A 21,778-nucleotide genomic window follows, 5' to 3' on the forward strand; every position below is an offset into this window, starting at 1 on the left:
TTCTTATTACAAACTAAAATAAATTTTATGTTATGGAATTTATTATCAATTTCATTGTTTTATATTTACATAACTCACATGTTAAATTTATGTAATGAATTTATTTAATAATTATAGTTTAATTTAATTATTTAGTAAGAATTTGTTTATTTATATTTTAAAAAATTAGATACAACATACATGTTTACTATTTTAGTTTTGAATTAAAGTTTTCATTTATACTAATCAAACATGTTTTCTAATTTTCAAAAAATTGAAAATGAAAACTATTTTCTGAATAAAAAAACAGAAAATGGAAATAGAAAATATTTTCTAGAACCAAATGGACTCTTAGTTTTTTTAAATTTTTTTTAAATAAACTTAAAAAAATAATGACACATGTCAGATAACAATTGAATTTAACAACTGTCACCATCTAAATGCCTAGAAGTGTAATAGAGAAAACGCTAGAATCTATTTTTAGCGAAAAATTCTTTAGACACCAAAAGATAATTTAAAGTGTAGTTTAAGCACTTAAAAGTATATTAAGCCTAAATAAAATAAATATTTAATTAAAAAGTAAACCCGTGAATGATTTCAAGGGTAAAGAGAGTATTCTTCCCCTTAAAAATTATGGATTCAAACAATTTTTTTACTAAGCATGTGTGCATTATCATTATTATTATTAAATGCTTAATTATTTACAAGACATAAAAAAAATAGATTAACTAAGTAGATTTCGTGGTAAAGGAATTGTTGTTATTCTTTGAGAATCCGAGTTCGAGCATCATAGATGCCATGGGTGTGAGCGTTCAGTGTCAAAAGGTTGCAAGTTTTCTTTTAACAGAAATTGTCTTATACTCACCTCAAATTAATAAAATATAAATTAACTATAAATAACAATAACAATAATAAATAATTTAAAATTCAGTCTAATTTTAAAATTAAAAAAAAAACAATGCTCGAAGGGTAATTTGAAAAATGCATTTAATTGAATAAGAATTTTTTAAAATTATAACCTCAACTCTAAATTACTTTCTAAATTTAAAATATATATATATATATATATATATATATATATATATATATATAAAGTTTGTAAACTATAATCTCATTTTAAGTTAATCTTTATATTTTAGAATTTTTAAAGTGTTGGAGGTTTAATTTCCAAGACCTTCACAAATAGATTAAAAATTAACCAATAGAGTTAATATCATGTTAACGGATCAAAATTTAAAGATACTAACGATTTAATGACTGATATAGAATACTTTAAAGTTTAAGAACCAATTATAAGGGAGGTGATGGTTTAGGGATTAATATAAAATATCTTAAAGTTTATGTATCAATTTAAAATGATGGTCATAATTTAAGTACATCTTATGCATTTATTTTAAAAAGTTAGGGTCAAAATTTTATTATATCGCTATTAAAATTAATAGATGCTTTAAATTAATTGAATTAAAAAATAGAGTTAAGATTTTTTTTTGATTTGTTTAGGTCAATACAAGATAATATCTATTTAAAGATAATTTTAAAATATTCGACATTGAACACACATTCTCCTAGTATTCCTGATATTGAAATATAGAACATCGAAGAACAACAATATTTCTTTTAACCACGAAAATCACACGGCTCGTGTGAGTTTAGATTTAATTTCATTGACTTCAAAGTTGAAATAGAAAAATTGACAGGGATTAAGAATTAATTTTATTGATGTTAAAATTAATAAGGACTTAAAAATAATTAAACCATGAGATGTGCCTAAGTGGTCACCCCCGCTATCCAATAGGACCAGCACATCAAAAGTTATATAAATACTAATAAAATGAATTAACACAAATCTAATAAACAACAGTACAATAGATTGGTGGGGGTTTACAGTGGGTGATTGGATGCAGTATCTAGCGTTATCCATTGTTTCCCCTGTATCGAAGAGATTCCCTTCCCTCGTTCTTGTCCTTTTTATCAGACGAAAATTTATTGAACTAAAAAGATACACGCATGAACAAAATAAAGAGGCGATTATTATTTAGTAATAAAAGAGTTTGAGAGTTGGAGGTCACGCCACATTTCACACTTCTATAGTGTTATCTTTTCATATTTTTGTCCGAAAATTCCATTGCCAGCAGCCTAATTTAGTATGGCTGCCGCTCCAGCTTTTCCTCTTCTTCAGCTTCGTTTAACCAAACCCAAATCCTCTGCTTCTCGTTTGAAACCTTATGGTATGTTTAAAACTTTGAAATTATCCATTTCCTGGTTGGTTTCTATTTATTTTTTAAGCTTCATTTTCGCTCGTTTGATTTGATTTCTCAGGCACGTCTAAGTTTGGAGTAGTAAAATGTGGATCATCATCTAACGGGAGAGAGCCTGACTCGGTTGACGATGGTGTCAAAAGTGTGGAGCGTTTACTTGAAGAGAAACGCCGGGCTGAGTTGTCTGCCAGGATTGCTTCTGGAGAATTCACTGTTCAGAAATCTGGGTATTTGTCTTATTTTAGTTAGTTTTTATTCTTTTAGACCCTTTTACTGTGACTGCGATGCTTAATTAACTTTTGGGTATCTTTTGTTTTTCATCAATGGAAAAGGGATGTTGAATGTGACTTTTATTTCCCTTTCTTAATTTTTCAATTAATTGTGGTTAGAATAATATTGGACTTGTATCTTTATATTCTTTTGTTATTTTCCATGTTTTTGGCTTGGCTCAATTATGGAAAAGGGATGATCAATTAATTTTCCATGCTTAGCCTATTCTCTGATTTTGTATTTCTTTATTTCATAATAATTCCTGCTAATATGCAGTTTTTTTTATTTCTTTTTGTTCTTGGGAAAAAGTTTCCCTTCTCAATTGAGGAATGGTTTGTCGAAACTTGGTGTTCCCAGCGAGATTCTCGAAATCTTGTTTAAATGGGTTGATGATGTTGAAGAATATCCCAAGATTCCAGAGGCGAAAGGGTCGATTAAGTCCATCCGTAGTGAGGCCTTCTTCATCCCTTTGTATGAGCTTTACCTCACTTATGGTGGGATTTTCAGGCTGACCTTTGGACCAAAGGTTTGTCTGTCTTTTTTACCTTTTGGCTTAAACTTTTTACTTCTATATAGTGTTCTCCGAGATAATTGTGGATTTCATGTTGATACATATGGTACGGGGATGTTGCTGCAGTCGTTTTTGATTGTTTCTGATCCTTCCATTGCTAAGCATATATTGAGGGACAACTCAAAGTCTTATTCTAAGGTAAACCATGGTATACTTCTTGGTTTTCCTTGGATGGGCTGATATCGCTTCATTGTTTATCCCATCTCTTGTTCTCTTTACTGTGAAGGGTATATTAGCAGAGATTTTGGATTTTGTCATGGGAAAAGGACTTATCCCTGCTGATGGTGAGATATGGCGTCTTAGAAGACGTGCTATAGTCCCAGCACTGCATCAAAAGGTATTGTAGTTAATTTATGGGCTCAATTCTTAAAAAAAAGAATTGGTTTTTTGTTTATATTATGTGTTATCATACACAAACACTATGAAGACTTTCGATTCAATTTTATTTGATTCATGTCCAACTAGAAATTATATGCTATTGTCCATTTATTTTCTAAGCATGTTATTGCTTTGTAATATACACTTGAACCATGTATGGAAATATCAGAATTGTTGGAAATTAGAGAAATAGCTTGAAAGGGGGGGATCACATGATTATATAAATGACATAAGAGTGATTAATGTAGTCTGAAAAAGAGTGGACAGAAGAAAGGGGTTTTAGATAACCATATAAATTATTAAATTGGTGTGCATAATTACTAACAGCAAAGTGCAGTCCGAAAAAAGACTGATAAATTAAGAGAATATTCAGTGAACTTGATTGAAACATGCCCAAATCATTAGATGGGAGTTTCTTTTTAAATATTATTTTAACTCAATCTGCAATTGTTGTTTTACTTTTTATTTTTGAATTTTTAGTATGTAGCAGCTATGATTAGCTTATTTGGACTGGCTACCGATAGGCTTTGCCAGAAACTAGATGTTGCTGCAACTGATGGAGAAGATGTAGAAATGGAATCACTTTTCTCCAGGTTGACGTTGGACATTATTGGCAAGGCAGTATTTAATTATGATTTCGATTCGTTAACGAATGATACCGGTATAGTTGAGGTATTTTCTTTTCTTATTTGTCTATTACTTTTGTTATGCACTTATGCTGTTGCCACTGAGTCTGAGTTTCATTTATTTTTTTGTTTGTTAAAAACGTCTAAAATATGTGACTGTTTTTGGCTAGGACAGGCTGTGTACACAGCTTTGCGGGAAGCAGAAGATCGAAGTGTCTCCCCTATTCCGACATGGGAGATCCCTATTTGGAAAGACATTTCACCACGACAAAGGAAGGTTACAGAAGCACTCAAATTGATTAATGGTGTACTAGACGATCTAATTGCAACATGCAAGGTAAAGTTACCAGTAGATGTACTGGGATAATATTGTGCTCTACCTTTTATGTCCTCTATAACCACTGTGCATGTGGCAATATGTAGTATGATGTATCAAACACCAGATATGGTGCGTGCATAACTTTTTGCGGTTATACCAAGCGTTGCGACATATATTCAAATACAGAAGGATTGTCAGAACTGAAAATATCTCTAAATGGACCATTGTTGGCATTGTTTTTTTTTCTTGTGCCCCTCATTCAATGAAATCTTACTCTTCAATTTTTTTTTTTTATAGGAATGGTAGGCCTCGTTAAAAACCCCCTTCATGATTAATGGATCACAAGGTGCTCCTTAATCAGCGGAAGAAGGAAAATAGTTTATTATGCATTCACTTCTTTAGCATGTATTATGCATGTATTGTGAATACGCATTCACTTCTTTTGTATGCTGTTGTTTAAACTGAGTAAAATTTGGTACATTTTTTTTCTTAGTTGACTTATGTATCCTGGATCCTGAGACTTTTAATTCGGTACTTGTCTTCTTTCTAATACATTAGTGTAAGGTGAAAACTTTGTGTGGATTTGTGAGTTATGGTTAGATGTAAATATTAGTTTTCTACTTTAACACCAACTCTAGAATCCTAATTTGTAGATAATACAATCCCTAGTCCATCTTAAACTCTTTACAAATGCTTGTATAAAAACTCCCCTGTAAAACTCTGATTGGAACGTGAAATACAAAAATAATATGTTTTTGAGAAGTTCAAATCTACAGGATTAATTGAATTGTTTGGTTTTTGCATGTTTTACATATTGTTATCTGTATCTTATTGCTATCAATCTTTTCACCGACTTCATTAAATATTTCTTCTGTTCTTTGAATTTAAACTCTTCAATTTTCAGAGTATGGTAGATGAAGAAGAGCTACAGTTTTATGAGGAGTACATGAATGAACAAGATCCTAGCATTCTCCACTTTTTGCTGGCTTCAGGAGATGATGTATGTAATAGTTATCAAATGTGTGGGTTAGTTAGCTCATGAGATATAATGTTTTCTTGAATCTTTTTGCAGGTATCTAGCAAGCAACTCCGTGATGATTTAATGACATTGCTTATTGCTGGGCATGAAACAACTGCCTCTGTTTTGACTGGACTTTCTATCTTATCGAAGGTAATTGAAGGATTTGTTCTTTGAGAAAAAGGAGCTGATTCCCTCTCTTGAGATGTTTTGCTTCTTGTTTGTCGCCTGCAATATAAAAATGCTTTCGGTACTAATTTCTCTTCACTTATCATTAAATACTTTCTTTAAAAGCTTTGTGAAAAATACATTTATCTAAATAAAGAATTAAAGCAGTAAGAATAAAAAAAAACCATGAAGACAGAAAGATTACATGGTTTGATCTACTAGTCAACATTTGCCAGAGAGAACCCTGGTTTTAATACACGAACGATATTGAAGTACTCAAATTTTTTCAACTTCATTAAAGTAAAAAGAATGCAATAACTGGTTCACTCATGAAAGCAACTGAATTCAAGTCATACTCTTATAGGCAGGAAAACCATATGATAATATTCTATCTGATAATGCTAGTTTGTTTCCTAATACTTTTCTCCTTCATGTTAATGTGTATAAGAACTGATTAATCTTCCCTTCCTATCCCTTTTACTTGTGATTGGTTGTACACTTTGAACAAATAATTTACCATCCAACCTATTCCGAGATTGCTAGGTTCATTATATTAATGCCTATAGGATGCTTTCAGAGTGTTGCTAAATTGATGGTTGTTTCAGAGGAGAATAGGTTTCCCACAATTGAGTTATTATTCTCAGACTTGAAACAAGTAACATGTCGAATTACAACTCATGTCAAGTTCTGATTAGTTCCCTTTCTCTGATGGCTGCAGGAACCTAGTGTTGTAGCCAAACTCCAGGACGAGGTATCTTTTTATTTTACGCTATACTGGTATAAAAGGGATAGTCTAAGCTTTCACTTTAGGCAACCTATTTCATAGTCTCATTTTCTTATTTATTAACATATCTAACTTCATAGGTTGACTCTGTCCTAGGAGATCGGTTTCCAACAATAGACGACATGAAAAAACTGAAGTACACAACTCGTGTTATTAATGAAGTAAGAGTAGTTCTATTTCCATTTCATGTTGCATCAAATATTTTGTCCTTAATGCACCTCAAAAAGATATGATTCTATCTATTTTTTGTGCAGTCTTTGAGGCTCTACCCACAGCCACCAGTCTTAATTCGACGCTCTCTTGAAAAGGATGTGCTTGGAGAGTACCCGATAAAAAGGTCAAACCCTAAAATCAATATCATTGCCATCCTTGGATTGTTAGCGTACACCATTTAAAATCAATTTCTATGCCTTCTTTTTATTTTTACTAGTAGGAGAATATTGTTGTTTGGCAAACCTACAAATATAGAACTTGTAGCACATATCAAATGGTTTCTAGAAATATTTATCAGCTGATCAGGTATAAAAAGTTCGACATATGAATAAATATGTCATCGTATTGGCATATAAGTTTGTTGCAAGATTATCAGAATGATATTGGAATTATAGAGCATCTTATGCTTCTGGACATCTGGAGGAGTTCATTGTTTTATTGGAGGAGTTCATTGTTTTATTTGAGAAGTTATCATTCTGGACTGGCACATTCCATTGTCACCTGTAAAAAGTATTTGTTTTCTATCTACGTTCTTTTTCTAGAAAGCATATGGGATGCGGAAGTTGTGAGAACCGTTCTTCACATATATGAGTATCTTTTATCTGTATGCTGTTGCTTGATCTTGAGCTTCTTTACATGAAAGTGCTATGATGTATTGATTTTACCACCTGTACTTTTTCCTAACTCTTAATTTTTCCATGTATTTTACATTTAGGGGTGAAGATATTTTTATCTCTGTTTGGAATCTGCATCGTGGTCCAAGTCTCTGGCAAGATGCAGATAAGTTCAATCCCGAAAGATGGCCTTTAGATGGACCGAATCCTAATGAAACAAACCAAAATTTCTGGTAAGAAATAATTACGAATTTCTTTATTTCGTCAATTATCTTTATAAATGAGATGGAAATGAATTTTTTCCTGATCTCTAGGTATTGTAGTTTATAGATATAATTTGGTAAAGTTGAAAATTGTCATAGATTTCCGGGGCGGTTTTAATGGCCCTGTACGAGGACTAATTCCTGAATTGTAGAAATGAAATATCTTAATATAAAATCTAAATAGTTTATTCAATTCTAAGAGTTAGCATATACATGAGCATGTGAATAAGACCCACCAAATATGTGGAAAAACTTAAAAATTTAATATACTCATGCCATTCACGTACTCATATCAGACACTTGTACCCTAGCCCCAATAACATAGCTTTTGGGTTACTAAAGGCTAAGTTTCTTGTATATCAAAAGTCTAAAGTCTCCAGAAGTCGCATTTTTTTAGGTTAGATTAACTAAATAATTAAGCTAAGGTATAGTCTAATATGTTGTCTCAATTGTTATTTGCCCTTTGTTTCGTTACTTCCATTTTTTCCCTTCAATTACAAGACAATGATGCTGGATTCTTGTCTCAGTTACTTGCCCTTTGGTGGGGACCTCGGAATGTGTAGGAGACATGTTTGCATCGTTTGAGGTATTGTTTTTTTGGAAAGATACATATGAAAAATTTTCAGTCGGTACTCGGCATCAAAACTTGAAAGTTGTTAATTTTGAGTATTGGGTTCCATACTTAATTGTTCTAGGTAAAACATGACAAATTCTAGACACGAGTGATTTGTATTGTAAAATCTGAAGAAAAATTACTTTGATCTACAGGCTGTTGTAGCAGTTGCGATGCTGTCCGGCGGTTTAACTTCCAAATGGCGCTTGGAGCTCCTCCTGTAAGTAAACTGCCTTGTACATTATGTTCATGTCAACAATGCGCAAATACAAAATGCTGCAAGAGAAAAAAGAACAGGGTGGAGGGTATTAATCTATTTGATCATACTTCTGTTCAACCAACAACAGATCAGTAGCATTTAAAATGACAAACTGTAGCTTACATTTCAAAATCCCTAGCTTATAGTGGAAAAAGAATCCAAAAAAAAAAACCCGGAACTCTTTCGTAAAGTTTACTTTTTGATACCACCGTCATCACGTTAATAGAATAAGAACTGTTGATCACCTGCATCTTGAAACATATTATACCCCAGGCATAAGTTATGTATAAAGAGATTCTCAGCTATATCCGAAGCTGAAATACCCGAACCTAGTCAAGTTAAGAGTCGTTTTTTGAGAGTGCGATAATCATTCGAACGTGCTTTGAGTATGTCTGTGTGGTCTCATAAATCTGTAGTAATTCAAAAAGGGAAGCATACGTGTACCTTATAAAAGATCAATCAAATCGATATGCAGGTTGAGATGACTACCGGAGCAACTATCCACACAACAAAGGGTCTGAAGATGACAGTTACGCGAAGAATAAAGCCTCCAATTATCCCAGAAATAAACATGCAGGGATTGACGATGGAAGCATCTTCCCGGATCTCGGAAGCAGAGACCCAACTTGGAGAGAAAGGTGAAGTTTCTCAAGCTCATTCATAAGTAGAATAGCTTGCTACATTTCATTACACAATGTATCTGTATCAAGGGGATTTAAAGTTGATAAGATATAACCATTGGGTGAAAATTGGTAAATATTTTGGTATGCTTCCCTTCGGCTAGCTTGGTTTCTGGGGTTGTACTGGAATTAGTAAAAGCAATGAGCTGAACAATGAGTAGGCATTTGGAAGTAAACTGGTTCCAGAAACCAATATGACATCTATGGCTATACGGGTATTTGGTGGACACGTGTAGCCAATTTTATTTTCTAATTTTTAGTTCTTCTTCATACATTTTGGAGGATTATACCTCTGCATCAGCATTTGATTATCTGTTAGATATGGAGGGTTTGAAATGGATACTCTCGAGAAAAAGGAGGGTTTAAATATTTAACTATAGTTAATCAATTTAAATTATTTAATTTCGTATTCAGATCTAGTTCAATTTTATAACTCGAATAAAAAAAACTAAATAACAACTTGATGTAAATCTCTTAATCCCTTGTTAGAGGTCTCTTCAACAAAAAATACTAGAAAATCTTCAAAAAAAAATCAGTATACGTATAATTATAATTATTTTATTTTTAAAAGCAATAAATTCAAGTCTTTAAACAAATAAATTATCAAATTAAATTCATCATAATGAAGTATATATATGATCTTAAATTTATTTGCTTTAGTATAAAATTGAGTAAAAATTAGTTTACCCTTTTTCCCATATGTAATGGGATAAGGGGACATAGGATAGTAGGATGTCCCCAACACCAGGTTGAGAGCAACTTCAACCTCCAAATTATGAATTGCCTACCATGAGACTCGATCTCACGACCCCAACTGAGTTGGACGGACAATAAAGTTTAATTTTGTTCTTTTTAATCTAATTTGAACAAATTATTGTATTATACTGCACTCTAATTTCATTATATTTAACTTTAAAAAAATTTAAATTTATTTAAGATGATAAAAGAGATTTGTTTGTTCGATTCATTCAAAAAAAAATTTACTTGATTTAAACAAACACATTTTTAATTAAGGGCAAAGTACACAAATGGTCTCCCGATTATAAGATATGTTTTTTAAGTCCATCGACTATTAAAAATTACAAAATGGTCATCCGACTATTCATTATGTTCCAAACTATTTTGGTCTATTCGTTTAGCTAATTCAATTTGGTAGTTTATTTTATTAAAAATATTGGTAGTTCATTCGGTTCGGTTTTTGGTTTTGGAAATTAAAAAATTAAATATTTTTTATTTAATTTAAATATGAAAATAAATATTTAATATAAATGTACGAATCAAAACTATTTTAATTGTTAAAAAGATAGTTGTTATACTTAAAGTGTTTAAATATTCATTATTAAATGACTAAAAATCTTTGAAATAAATATTATTTTATAATCACGGTTAAATTAATAAAAAATTTAATTTAAATAATTTAATCCAATAATTATTTAATGCATATATATATATAAATGAAATGAAAATAACCTCATAAAACATTAATTTCTTTAATAGGATTAATAATCTTTGGCCACTGATAGTGGAATTCGATATGATTTTGATGATATAATTTGACTCATGATTATACTTTTTTATAAACTTTGATTTATAAATTATAAACTATTTAAAGAGTCAAAGATATTATTTTCGGTTGTAATAAAAAAATACCATTTGTTATGTTTTATGATTATTTTAAATATCGATAAATTCATCTCATCTTTATTATTTTTATTAATTTATTTTTTAAATCTACTATAAAATCATAAAAATACACATAAAACATTTATCATTTTTTTGTTAGTTTATTTAAGGGTTCTCTAAGATTTGGGGATTTTTTTATTATTTGTTTAAAAATTTAAAAAATAAGAAACATTTTTTTAGAAGAAAGATAATATATTTTAAAATTAATTTTGTTGAACGGTAGACAACGGAGAACGAAGAACAGAGAATTAAACCATCAAATCTTTGGATAAATTCTTGTTAATTTTGAGTGAGTTGTGTGAACAATTAATCTAAAAGGAAGAAAGAATAATAAAACGAAAACATGTTGATATCAATTTTATCGCGATTGATGATGAAAATGAGTAACGATTAATCAACATCGATGATTAAAGAGTTTGATTTTTTATCAGATTAAATTGATATATAAATTTTATAAAAAATTGAAGTATTTTATAATTACCGAAAGTCAATAGTCAAACTAAAGTTCATACGAAAAATACCAAAGAACACATTAATAATATAAATGCTCGATGTATTAATTAAACCGAAACTAAAATGTAATATTATAAAATGTATTAATATAAATGTATTCATTAAACTATAGTTTATCTTAAAAATAATAGTATTAAATTGGATATAAATATTTGTACACGGTGTCTAAATTAATTTTCCAAAGAGCCCCACTTGGCAGGCTGCCAGTGCCAGTGCCAGTGCCACCCTCAATAATTCGCCAAATTTTATTCTATTTTCTCTCTCAATCTTATCAGTATTAGGCAAAACACACCAAAGAAGGCTAAAGCGGAAGGAAAATCTTCTTCCCCAAAATATAGGCTTGTATCCTGTCAGTAGTTGAAACGGGAGATCATCATGAATGGGCTTCTGTTTCTGTAATCCTGTTTCTTCACATCTTCTTCTTCTTTCTGCACTTCCATGGCTCCATACCTCTGCTTTCTTCTGATTCTACACAGATTACCGATCTCCGGCATTCATCTCCTCCTTATTTTCCTACATTCTCTCTTATAACTCTTCCTTCTTACCCGTTTTCCCCGGTTTCAAGACAAAAACCCTGATTTTTTTCTTTCATTTCGAAGGTGAATCATGGGGGAGAAGCTCCGATCTTTGATTTAAGAAGGTACCCTTTTGGCTTTTTATCTTGTAAATTTGAACTTATGTATGTTTTATAGGAAATTCAGTAACTTCTCTTGGACGGTTTGCTTCTTGTTGTATTGATTTTTCTGTTTGGTTGGCTTTAGAAAGTAGAAACTGATAAAGTGAAGGAAAGTATTCAACTTTAGATTGATTAAAGCAAATCGGTAACTGAAAATAAAAGCACCCTTAATCGAATAGGATGAATAATTCAGATCTTAATGATGGGTTTTCTTTTCCCTTTCCAGTTTTCTCAGGAACAAACAGGAAATTTAAGTGATGGCATCGGTGATTTTGTACTATGTGGTTGGGGATCTGACGGTGGGGAAGCCAGAGTTGGTTGAATTTCGGAAACAGAAACGGTGGAAGCAGCATAAGAGCAATAGGAGAATCAACAGAGTGTGGGATACCAGTTGGAAGAGGATACCTCATGTGGGAATGGTTGAAAAGAATGAAATGAGACAACAGAGGTTTGTTGGTATTTTAACTTCACTTGATATTGTCTCCTTTTTAGCCAAATCTCAGTGTTTGGAAGATCAAGATAAAGCTATGAAAACACAAGTTCTGATGTTGTTGTCCCTAATAATGCTCTCCTCAAGATGTTGATCCTGCCACCAGGTTAGCTCGTTGCTGCTTATGTTAATCACTTGCTTATATTTATTTCAGCTTAGAAATGTTGGAAAACAAGTTCCACTTTTTTCAGAGGATTGGCCTATGACCTTAATATCACAACAATTTCATGATTTAACTTTATGTTGAAGTGATTTTACTGTTCTGCCTGTGATTCAACACCATGGATCATTGCTTCAACTCCATGTAGAAGCATTGGAGCTTTACGTGGTGACTTGTTCTCGTTAATAAAATATGTCCAAATTTTTACTTTTTTGGAGTAGATTCCATTTTTTTAACTGATGTTGTTACTAGCGTCTTTTCCAGAATAAAGCTTATGGTTTTTTTCCCCTTTCTAGAAAGTGTTTTATCTTGAAAAGTAGCTTTATACTTGTTCTAGGAACATTCCTTGTAGACACCCTAAGATAACCAAAATATTGGTCTCATGTCAACATCGAATGCATGCATCTGTTTAGGCATATTAGGTAGTTAATCGACATGGTCTTAACTAGGCATGTTTATGTAGAGTTAAGCAGTTGTATTGAATATGCATGCTTGTTCCAATACCGGAATATATTTGTATTATGAGCAAGCATCTTGTGGTGGCAGTCGGTGTTGCATCCTTTGTGTCAGTTTTTAGATTACTGGGTATGGCCATGTCTGCTAGATTTTGCCAAAGCGTTTCATGTCTAATTTTGCTACCTCGAAGCACAATCACCAATTAAATTATATTTTCAACTACTGTGTCTATGTTTTGATCCCATCTAAGGAGTAAGCTATAAACAAATATATGTTTTCATGAGAGAGTTCTATGTTTATTTTGTTTTATTATCTTTTTTGTCTAATTTGAGATTTTTGTTCGATTAGTAATGTGAAACCTGCTTAACTATTTCGAGGCTTTACCTCGTTCAACGTGGTTCATTTGAAGAAAAGAGCAAATTTATCTTGTTTGTGATTTATTTTATGTTGGTACAAAGGATATAGTGGCTTTTATCATGAGAAATTTGTGGACAAAAGAAAATTTATTTTGGCTCTGCCTTTGATTTTCTCTATTGGCTTTGTTAATTTTTTTGTTGTTGGCTAGATGATAGATGCGCTCTCGAGATGATGAAGCAGGGTGTGAGGCGACTTCTTGTTCCAAAGAGCAAGGTATGGAAAGGCATGAGCAAGAGATTCTCAATTCTTTATAATGGGAGGTGGCTCAAGAACAATGAAAATTCTAGCAGCAGCAGCCTCATTGCTATTGCCAACCGCCCTCTTCATCCACCTACATGCGTGACAAGTTTTGCTGTCTCTCTCGAGAAGACATTATCCGTTTCTTGTTGGTTGCCTTGGTGCTCTTCCACTCTCCTCTATTTCTTCGCTCAGAGCCATTAACCTGGACTATAGTTCTATTGAAGCCTCCCTCCAGCTTTGGAAGCATAGGATTACACCAGATGGTCCATAAGATTATAGGAGAAATCTCGGCCTCTAAACTATGGAAATGTGACTATTTAGCTGCTGCTTTGGCTTTAGCCAACCTCTCAGCTGGACAATTTGTTATGGGGGTTGAGGATAATGTCAGTTCAAGATTGCTTCCCGATCTTTCTGTTAATTCTTCAGTTCAAGATGATAAACGGCCAATGGTGGTGGGTCAGCAAGGCTAAGGAGATTCAGTAGTAGAAGCATCGGGTTTAATCCAGTGAACCCGAGTTTCGGTGTTGGCAGGAGCATGTATAGGGGCAGAAGTGCACCCTTGACATGTAAAACTTCGAGTTCACTAGCCGCGGTCATGGCTCAATGCTGTCTCATAGGGCAACCCCGTGTGGTGACCGAGGATGATAACGACGATGTTTAGTCGGGGTGGTCGGTTATTCCGACATTTTGGTTGCGGTGACCAAACAACCCGCTGCAATGATTCCCTCTACTCAATCGATCACGGAGCTCACATCGGAAATTCAAAGTTGATTTCCCCCCATCCCCCCCTTGTTCACCATTGTGTATGTTTATGATCGTTTTTCCATGTTATTCCGAATATTATTTCTACAAAAATGTTTGTAACAATAACGTGGCGCGTTTCTTATTCTTATCGGATGCTATTAGGTACCAAAGTTAAGTACTAAAGTAAAAGAAAAGTATAGTTTGGGGTTAAATTAAAAATTAAACATTTTCTTGTATTTTCATAATTATCGCATTAAAAAACAATTAAAAATGCATTAAAAATTAAAAATATAATATTAAATATTTATTAAATAATTGATTCTAAACATTTAATTCCGACTGTATCTTGGATATAGTCTTTCGGATGTTGAAATTTGAAGGTGGAATGATACGATGGTGGATCCCACATCTAATTAGTCGTCACGCTGGCATGCCACCTGCATCAATAGTTCAGGCATTATCATTACGACAACAAAATCATTTTCCAGTATAATAATAAAATCTCATAACGTATGAACTCAATCTGAATACGTATAATTGTATAAAAATAGAAAATACTATTTATTATAAGGTAATGGTAGATTTGCCAACTCATTGGATTGATACTTGTTTTAAAGTAGCACATGGGTTGTTGCTAGGGGTGTAAACGAGACGAGTCGAGCTCGAGTATTGCTGAGCTCGACTAGACTCGAAAACTTTAAAATGAAGCTCGACTCAACTCGAAAACTCGCGAGCTTAAAATTTTCAAGCTCGACTCGAACTCGAAATCCTAAACTGAAGCTCGTGAGCAGCTCGAAAAGGCTCGAAATGAAAAAAAAATTATTAAACTTAACTCGATTGAAACCTCAAACTCAAACTCGAACATGAACCTTAATAAAATCTTACTATATTTTTTTATAAAAAAATCATACATAAATATTATTATTAATAATTTATTTTCTAAAAAAATAAAATCTTAATATATTATATTTTCGAGCTGCTCACGAGCTTTTCGAGTCGAATATCGAGTAGCTCGTTTCGGCTCGTTAAGAACTCGAGTCGAGTCCATTCGATCCGAGTATTTATCGAGCTTTGATCGAGTCAATCTCAAATAGCTCGCGATCTGTCTCGTCTCATTTACAGCCCTAGTTGTTGCATCATGTCCAAATCCCACATCATATACCAAGTAATACATAGACATACTTCCATGCATGTTAGGTCTCTTTATGGTAAGGATTGGATCAATTTCGATCCGAGTATTTATCGAGCTTTGATCGAGTCAATCTCAAATAGCTCGCGATCTGTCTCGTCTCATTTACAGCCCTAGTTGTTGCATCATGTCCAAATCCTCACATCATATACCAAGTAATACATAGACATACTTACCATGCATGTTAGGTCTCTTTATGGTAAGGATTGGATCAAATTAATCTTCTATTATTAATTAGATAATTTTAGCTTTTCTATTATAAAAATGGGTAAAGTACATGAACGGCTCTGTGATTATAAGGCATCTCTGTTTTATTAAGTTCTTCAACTATCAAAAGTTACAAATTGATCATCCATTATCTATTTTGTTCTAAACTCATCATTTTTCGTTAAAAATTTAATGGCTATCTAAGTTGGACATTGACGTGATGAACTAAGATGTGATAGTCGTTTGAGATTCTGGGATCATCTTTATCATATCACAGTCAACAAATTAATGTTCAACTCATAATATCGATAATTTTTTAATAGAAAATGACGAGTTTGGAACATAATGAATAGTCGGGGTGATCATTTTGGAACTTTTGATAATCGATGGACTCAACAAAGCAACATTGTAATAATAAAATGATTATTTTATAATTTTTAATAGTCGAATGACTTAATAAAATAATATTCTATAGTCGAAAAACTATTCGTATACTTTATCCTATAAAAATTGATTCAAATTATTTTTTTATCATTAAACGGAAAAATTCAGTCTTTATGCTAATAAATAGTAAAATAAGTCTAAATTTAATATTTATAATGTGTTTGATATAAGTATTATTTTTTCCTGTTTGGTATAGGAGTTAGCAATAAATTAATTTTATTTTATATTTTCTATTCACTGAATTTAACGTTAAACATTTCTACTTATAATATTCGTTATGCTTAAACTCGAGATCCTAAAAAATAATAATAATTTATTTATCACCTATATCACTTGGTTTGTATCTACTCATGTGACTTGATTTGAACAAAATAGAAGTAAATATTTAATTTATTTTAAAGATGTTTATTTTCTATGTGAGATTTTACACATTATTATAGTTTCAAGATTAAATTTATAATTATTATTATTTATATTTATATTGTACCAAACGTGAGTTTTATTTCTATTATATATGGATAAAGCAATAATTAAGCTTTATATTTATGTACCAATAATTAAGTTTTATATTTATTTCTAACAGTCTAACATAAAATGAAGAGAAAGACGTCAATATTAAAATTGTTTTACACTCATCGGTATTAGATCTATTGATCACTGATATTTAATCTATTGATTAACTAATCCTAATCGTGTATTGTAAAAACGAGGACAACCCTCTTAATTCAGTTTGCTCCATTCGCAAATGTCAAGACTCAAACCCTTGATCTTGCTTAAGGAATCCAATGTCTCATCTCACTATACCAACCGGTTATTAATTCTAAATTTAAACTTTAAATAATATTTAAAGGATCTAACATCATCCCAAACCCATAATTTATTCAACTCCAAAAATATAAACACCACCACCACCATCTTTAGCGAAAGAAGTTGCCAGAGCTTGATATCCTCCATCCAATTACCCCCAATATTTTATTCTGGCTCACGATATATAACCACATCTCCCTTCACCAACATTTAAATCTCAGCTACTAAGGGCCATTTCTACCTCACAAGTTACAAAACCCTAATTTTTCCTAAGGTAACTCACATCTTAAAAAAAAATCTTTCATGGAACACATATAACCAAAGAGCACTGAATCCCTCTATTTGAGACCCTTTTCACTATCCTTTAAAGCTGCAAAATTCTTTTTAAAAAATATGGTAGGCACAACAAGCCAAACTACAAAGTTCTAGGAATTCACTTTCCCTTGAGCATCATCACCAAGATTATTTATTTAGTATTTATCTATTGACCTATTCCGACTATAGATACTGTGCTAGTTCAAGTGTGAAACAGCAGAAACATATAAACAAACGGCATTTAGAGAACAAATTGATATTAAAATCATTCTCTTACATTGTTCCAAGTTGCATTATGCAATACACCCACTGATAATAGTAGTAAAATAGGCATCATGAATCTTTGTCATGCCTTACAGAGCGTTAACATTTGTGTTTTTACCTTAAAAATCATCCAAACAAACAATAATTACATGTCAGACACATTTTCTTTAAATATTACCGATCTAACACCCTTTCTGACTGACAGAATGATAATAAAGCGTGTTTCAAGATACACGCCTTACAGACATGGACATAAAACGTGGATCATGAAGCACGCCTTCTTAAGGTTCTATCCAAGATAACGCCACGGTGAAAAAATACGTATTGTAATTCGAGCCTTAGAGGGAAATTTGACATGTGGCGGAAAACGCATATCAAATTACCACATACCCCTTTAATGTTGCCCATCCCCCTCCCTCTCCCTCTCCCTCCCTCCCTCCCTCCCTCCCTCCCTCCTATAAATACCCTCTCATACAACAATCAAACCACACCAAAATTTTTTTATTATATTCCTTATCAATTCTTGTAGCTTGTAGAAAGTTTTAAGTAAATTTTGTTATCGTTTTTAGAAGTTATAATTTTTTATTATATTATAATCATTTCATACTTTAGTATGAAATTTACTAATTTTCTTATTTCTTTTTGTAGTTATAAAATGAAAGACGGGTTGCTGCGTTTAGATAATAATCATATATCGTGTCATTTTACCGATACGATAACAATTTTAAATTATATTATTTTAATTATTGTGAATATTTTATTTTTTTAGTATTATTTTAATTTGTTTATTATTTATTTAATTAGTGGAATAACCGTATATTAGATTCATTTATTCGTAACGATAAGTTAGAGATATTGAGTCGTGTCTGGTCGTATTTAGCTGAGGTTGGATTCGGTTACATAACGAAATATGAAGGGCATTGTAACCTTAAATCCAACCATATTTCTACACTAATTGAGAGGTGGAGACCAGAGACACACATTCCATCTTTCGTGTAGGGAGTGCACTATTACTCTAGAGGATGTTTCCATACATTTGGGGCTTTCGGTAGATGGAGATGTTATTTCTAGTGTTGCTGATAGTAATTGGTATTCCTTGTGCGATGAGTATCTTGGAGGTATCCCGTCAAATTTCAACGGTGGTCGAATACCGTTATCATGGTTGGCTACAAATTTTCAACATTTAAGTGAAAATTGTTCCAAGGAACATGCTAAAATATTTGCCTAGGCTTGCATATTACATTTCATAGGAGAGATCTTGATGCCCGATAAATCTCGCAACCAAGTTCATTGTATGTGGTTGTGTCACCTCGAAAATTTTCATATTACCGCCGACCTTAGTTGGGGCTCCGCAGTTTTGATATCTTTGTATAGAGAAATGTGTCGGACAACTTATTATCAAAAAAATTAATGATATCAACAAATGTCTCATTCTTCTCCAATCATGGGTGTGGTACTTTTTATGATCGTCGTGAATAACCCATTAGTCTTCCCGTTATTGTTGAGGTAATTTCAATACTAAGTTCGTATATAAATAAAAATTTTTGAGTATATAATGAAATATTTTTTACATTGAATAGGTTCATGTACAAGGAAAAATCATCGTGATATACCATGAATTGAAAGAAATTAGGTTACTTATTGATCAGAAGGTTGGTACAGAGGTATGTATTTAAATTTTATTATTTACCTTTAATTATCGTTATATAATTAGAATATTATTTTTGATAGAATTATATATATTTGTTTTAATTTGAATAGCCCCTTATTCTACTCAAGAAATAAGGCTTTGTATCCCACCTCACTTGAGTGGCTCATTAGATGTATGGATGACAGTGGCCCCTCTGATATGTTATGTTATCGAGTGGCTCCTATTGATTGCGTGCTCCGCCAATTTAGTTTTGTACACATTCCTGAAGCACCTAAGAATCTCGAAAATATGCATAACGTCGATAGACGGGGCAAAAATGATGTCAACTGGCTGCTGAAGCATAGCGAGTGGATAATGATATAAGAGGATCGTCGTAGACGCATTTCCTAGGGAGCCAATTTATGTGGATCATTATTCGGTTGCAGGTGACTATTATGAGTGGTTCAACACGAAAGGGAAACCATTCTTACTTTCCGAGGAAGCACAAGGAAGGAGCATTCATCGGTGTCGAGAAAAGGATCTACCGTCATAACATCATCGTCCCCTGACTCATGGACAGAGAGCAAACGCTTCCGGCTCGTCCTCAACTGCAGCACCGGAACCATCACGACAACTACCGTCTATATCAGTTTACATTCCCAGCCCACCATTATACATGGGTACACCGCAACCGTTTCAGATGACATCGTAATCGATTCAGATGCCACCATCATTGGGTTTTATGACATCTCCTGGCATATATTTGGAAAGTGATAATTCACCACAGACGTAGACACCTCCGGCTCAGTATAGATCACAATCATCGATGTTGATATTTTCGCAGATTTCACAGTTTTCTATGAACGGTGGGATGATTAGTCATACACCTACAGAGTTCTTATTCTATGAAGGTGTTACACCGTCATTCGTCCCTCATTAACAAAATATAGCTGCTACTGTTGATGCTGATGATAATGAGAGTGAGGAGGAAGAGCAAGTTATACGAAGAAACCCTCATCGAAATAAACAGCCGCCGCCCTGTGGAACACATTCAAGACGCAGACATAGATAGACTTGTTTAATTTGTAATATTTTTATCTAATTTTATTTGTTTATCAGCAAATGTATTAAATTATGGACTTCTTATTTATTTTGTTTCTTAATATTGTTATTATTTAATTGTTTGAATAGTAACGTTTATATTTAATTGTTTTAATTGTTTTTTTTATTTAGTTTGTAATGTTTTTATTTAATTTTCACTTGAGTAGTCTATTACTTGTTGATGCTAAGATAACATTAATTGAAAGTAAACGAAAATGAACTAACACAAACTGATATTTCAGAAACTACAATTACATTGTGATGCTCAATGGTTACGTGATGATAAAAGAGATTAATATTTTTCTTATTGTGACATAGGTTTCTACAATGCCTATATCTTTTATTTTTTTTACGTCTCTCGAATATCTATATTACAATGAATTCGATTGGATTTTGGACGAATGCTTCCCTCAATAAGGACGAATCTAGTACAGTCGGAAGCCAATTCTGAGCCTCTTTCTCATTACCATATCTTGTGCTCTAATACAATTTCCAGGCAGTGCTACTTCCTTGAAAAAACAAAAATTATAGACAAATCCCATTGGAGATAGCCAAAAAGCTAAACTGGAAACAGCAAACTCCCTATGAAGTTTTATAAACACACAAATGAAAAAGAACAGATATTCTCTTTCTCCACTTTCAAACATGCATCAGAATCAATAATATTTTAAAACCCTGAAATAAAACAACCAAAACGTGAGAAAAACAAGGATTTAGAGATGGCATCCAAAGCAATTACAGGTTTTGGGAGTGAAAGAACAGAAGCCAAAGGGTCTGTTTGGAATGTTGCAATTGATTGCGTAGCAACAAGGAGATGGTAAGCAAAGACCTTTAGCTCCACCACAGCATGTACAAACAGCGCATATCTGGAAACTCCCCAGCTTTCTCCTGCTCTCATTGAACAACTTCATCATCTTTATCGCTTCCCTATCCACCAATGGAACCATTTCAGAAGACCCATTTACCTTCAAATCAAGAAACCAACTCTAAATCCACAAAACAAAGGATCAAAAGCGAAGGGATCTATGCATTCAAAGCAAGGTTTTCTAATACTCACTTGCGCCATGCTTGTAGCTTCATTGCAATTGAAGACACGATCTGAAACGAAGAGAAACAGGAGAAAAAGTGACCCCATGACCGGATTTCATGCTTGTAGCGGTGGGTTTTTGTTTTTGGGACTGATTTGATGAACTGATGGATAGTAAAATAAAAGAAGGCGACATGGGTATCGATTCTTTTTCTTTTTTTTCCCTTGAATTTGTTGAAGAAAAGGGTACCACTTGCAATATTTGTATTTAATTTAATTTCGATTTGGTGCAAATCATAAATGAAAAAATAATTGTATTTTTTTTAATTAAAAGGAATTGTATTTTTAACAACATATTTCTTGTTGGTGGTGTTATTGTCTTAAATGGGATTTATGTGTATA

General features: G+C 32.5%; 1 protein-coding gene and 2 pseudogenes across 2 annotated transcripts; 2 read left to right on the forward strand and 1 right to left on the reverse strand.

Moving 5' to 3' along the window:
- Nucleotides 1-855: 855 nt before the first annotated feature.
- On the reverse strand, nt 856-21,590 carry LOC120123248. 2 transcript variants are annotated; one of them, XM_039142168.1, is made up of 3 exons: nt 21,407-21,590; nt 21,040-21,314; nt 856-869 (listed from the first exon to the last, which is right to left on the reverse strand). In XM_039142168.1, exons 1-2 carry the CDS (start codon nt 21,482-21,484, stop codon nt 21,063-21,065), a joined length of 330 nt encoding a protein of 109 aa, XP_038998099.1. In that variant the 5' UTR covers nt 21,485-21,590; the 3' UTR covers nt 856-869; nt 21,040-21,062. The 2 variants fall into 2 exon arrangements, with proteins under 2 accessions (XP_038998099.1, XP_038998098.1); XM_039142167.1 differs by lacking the exon at nt 856-869 and having other exon boundaries at nt 20,760-21,314.
- On the forward strand, nt 2,069-9,112 carry LOC120123250 (annotated as a pseudogene).
- On the forward strand, nt 12,116-14,509 carry LOC120123247 (annotated as a pseudogene).
- Nucleotides 21,591-21,778: the final 188 nt, after the last annotated feature.

This window comes from Hibiscus syriacus, unplaced genomic scaffold (genome assembly GCF_006381635.1).
Source record: "Hibiscus syriacus cultivar Baekdansim isolate YM2019G1 unplaced genomic scaffold, ASM638163v2 tig00110392_pilon, whole genome shotgun sequence".
NCBI classification, from domain to species: Eukaryota; Viridiplantae; Streptophyta; class Magnoliopsida; order Malvales; family Malvaceae; genus Hibiscus; species Hibiscus syriacus.

What these genes read in the sequence shown, in the direction of transcription:
- LOC120123248 (XM_039142168.1), bottom strand. Translation starts at nt 21,484, where the DNA reads ATGGGGTCACTTTTTCTCCTGTTTCTCTTCGTTTCAGATCGTGTCTTC. An exon ending in AAGCTACAAGCATGGCGCAA is followed by an intron (nt 21,315 to 21,406) that starts GTGAGTATTAGA and finishes CTTGATTTGAAG; the next exon opens with GTAAATGGGTCTTCTGAAAT.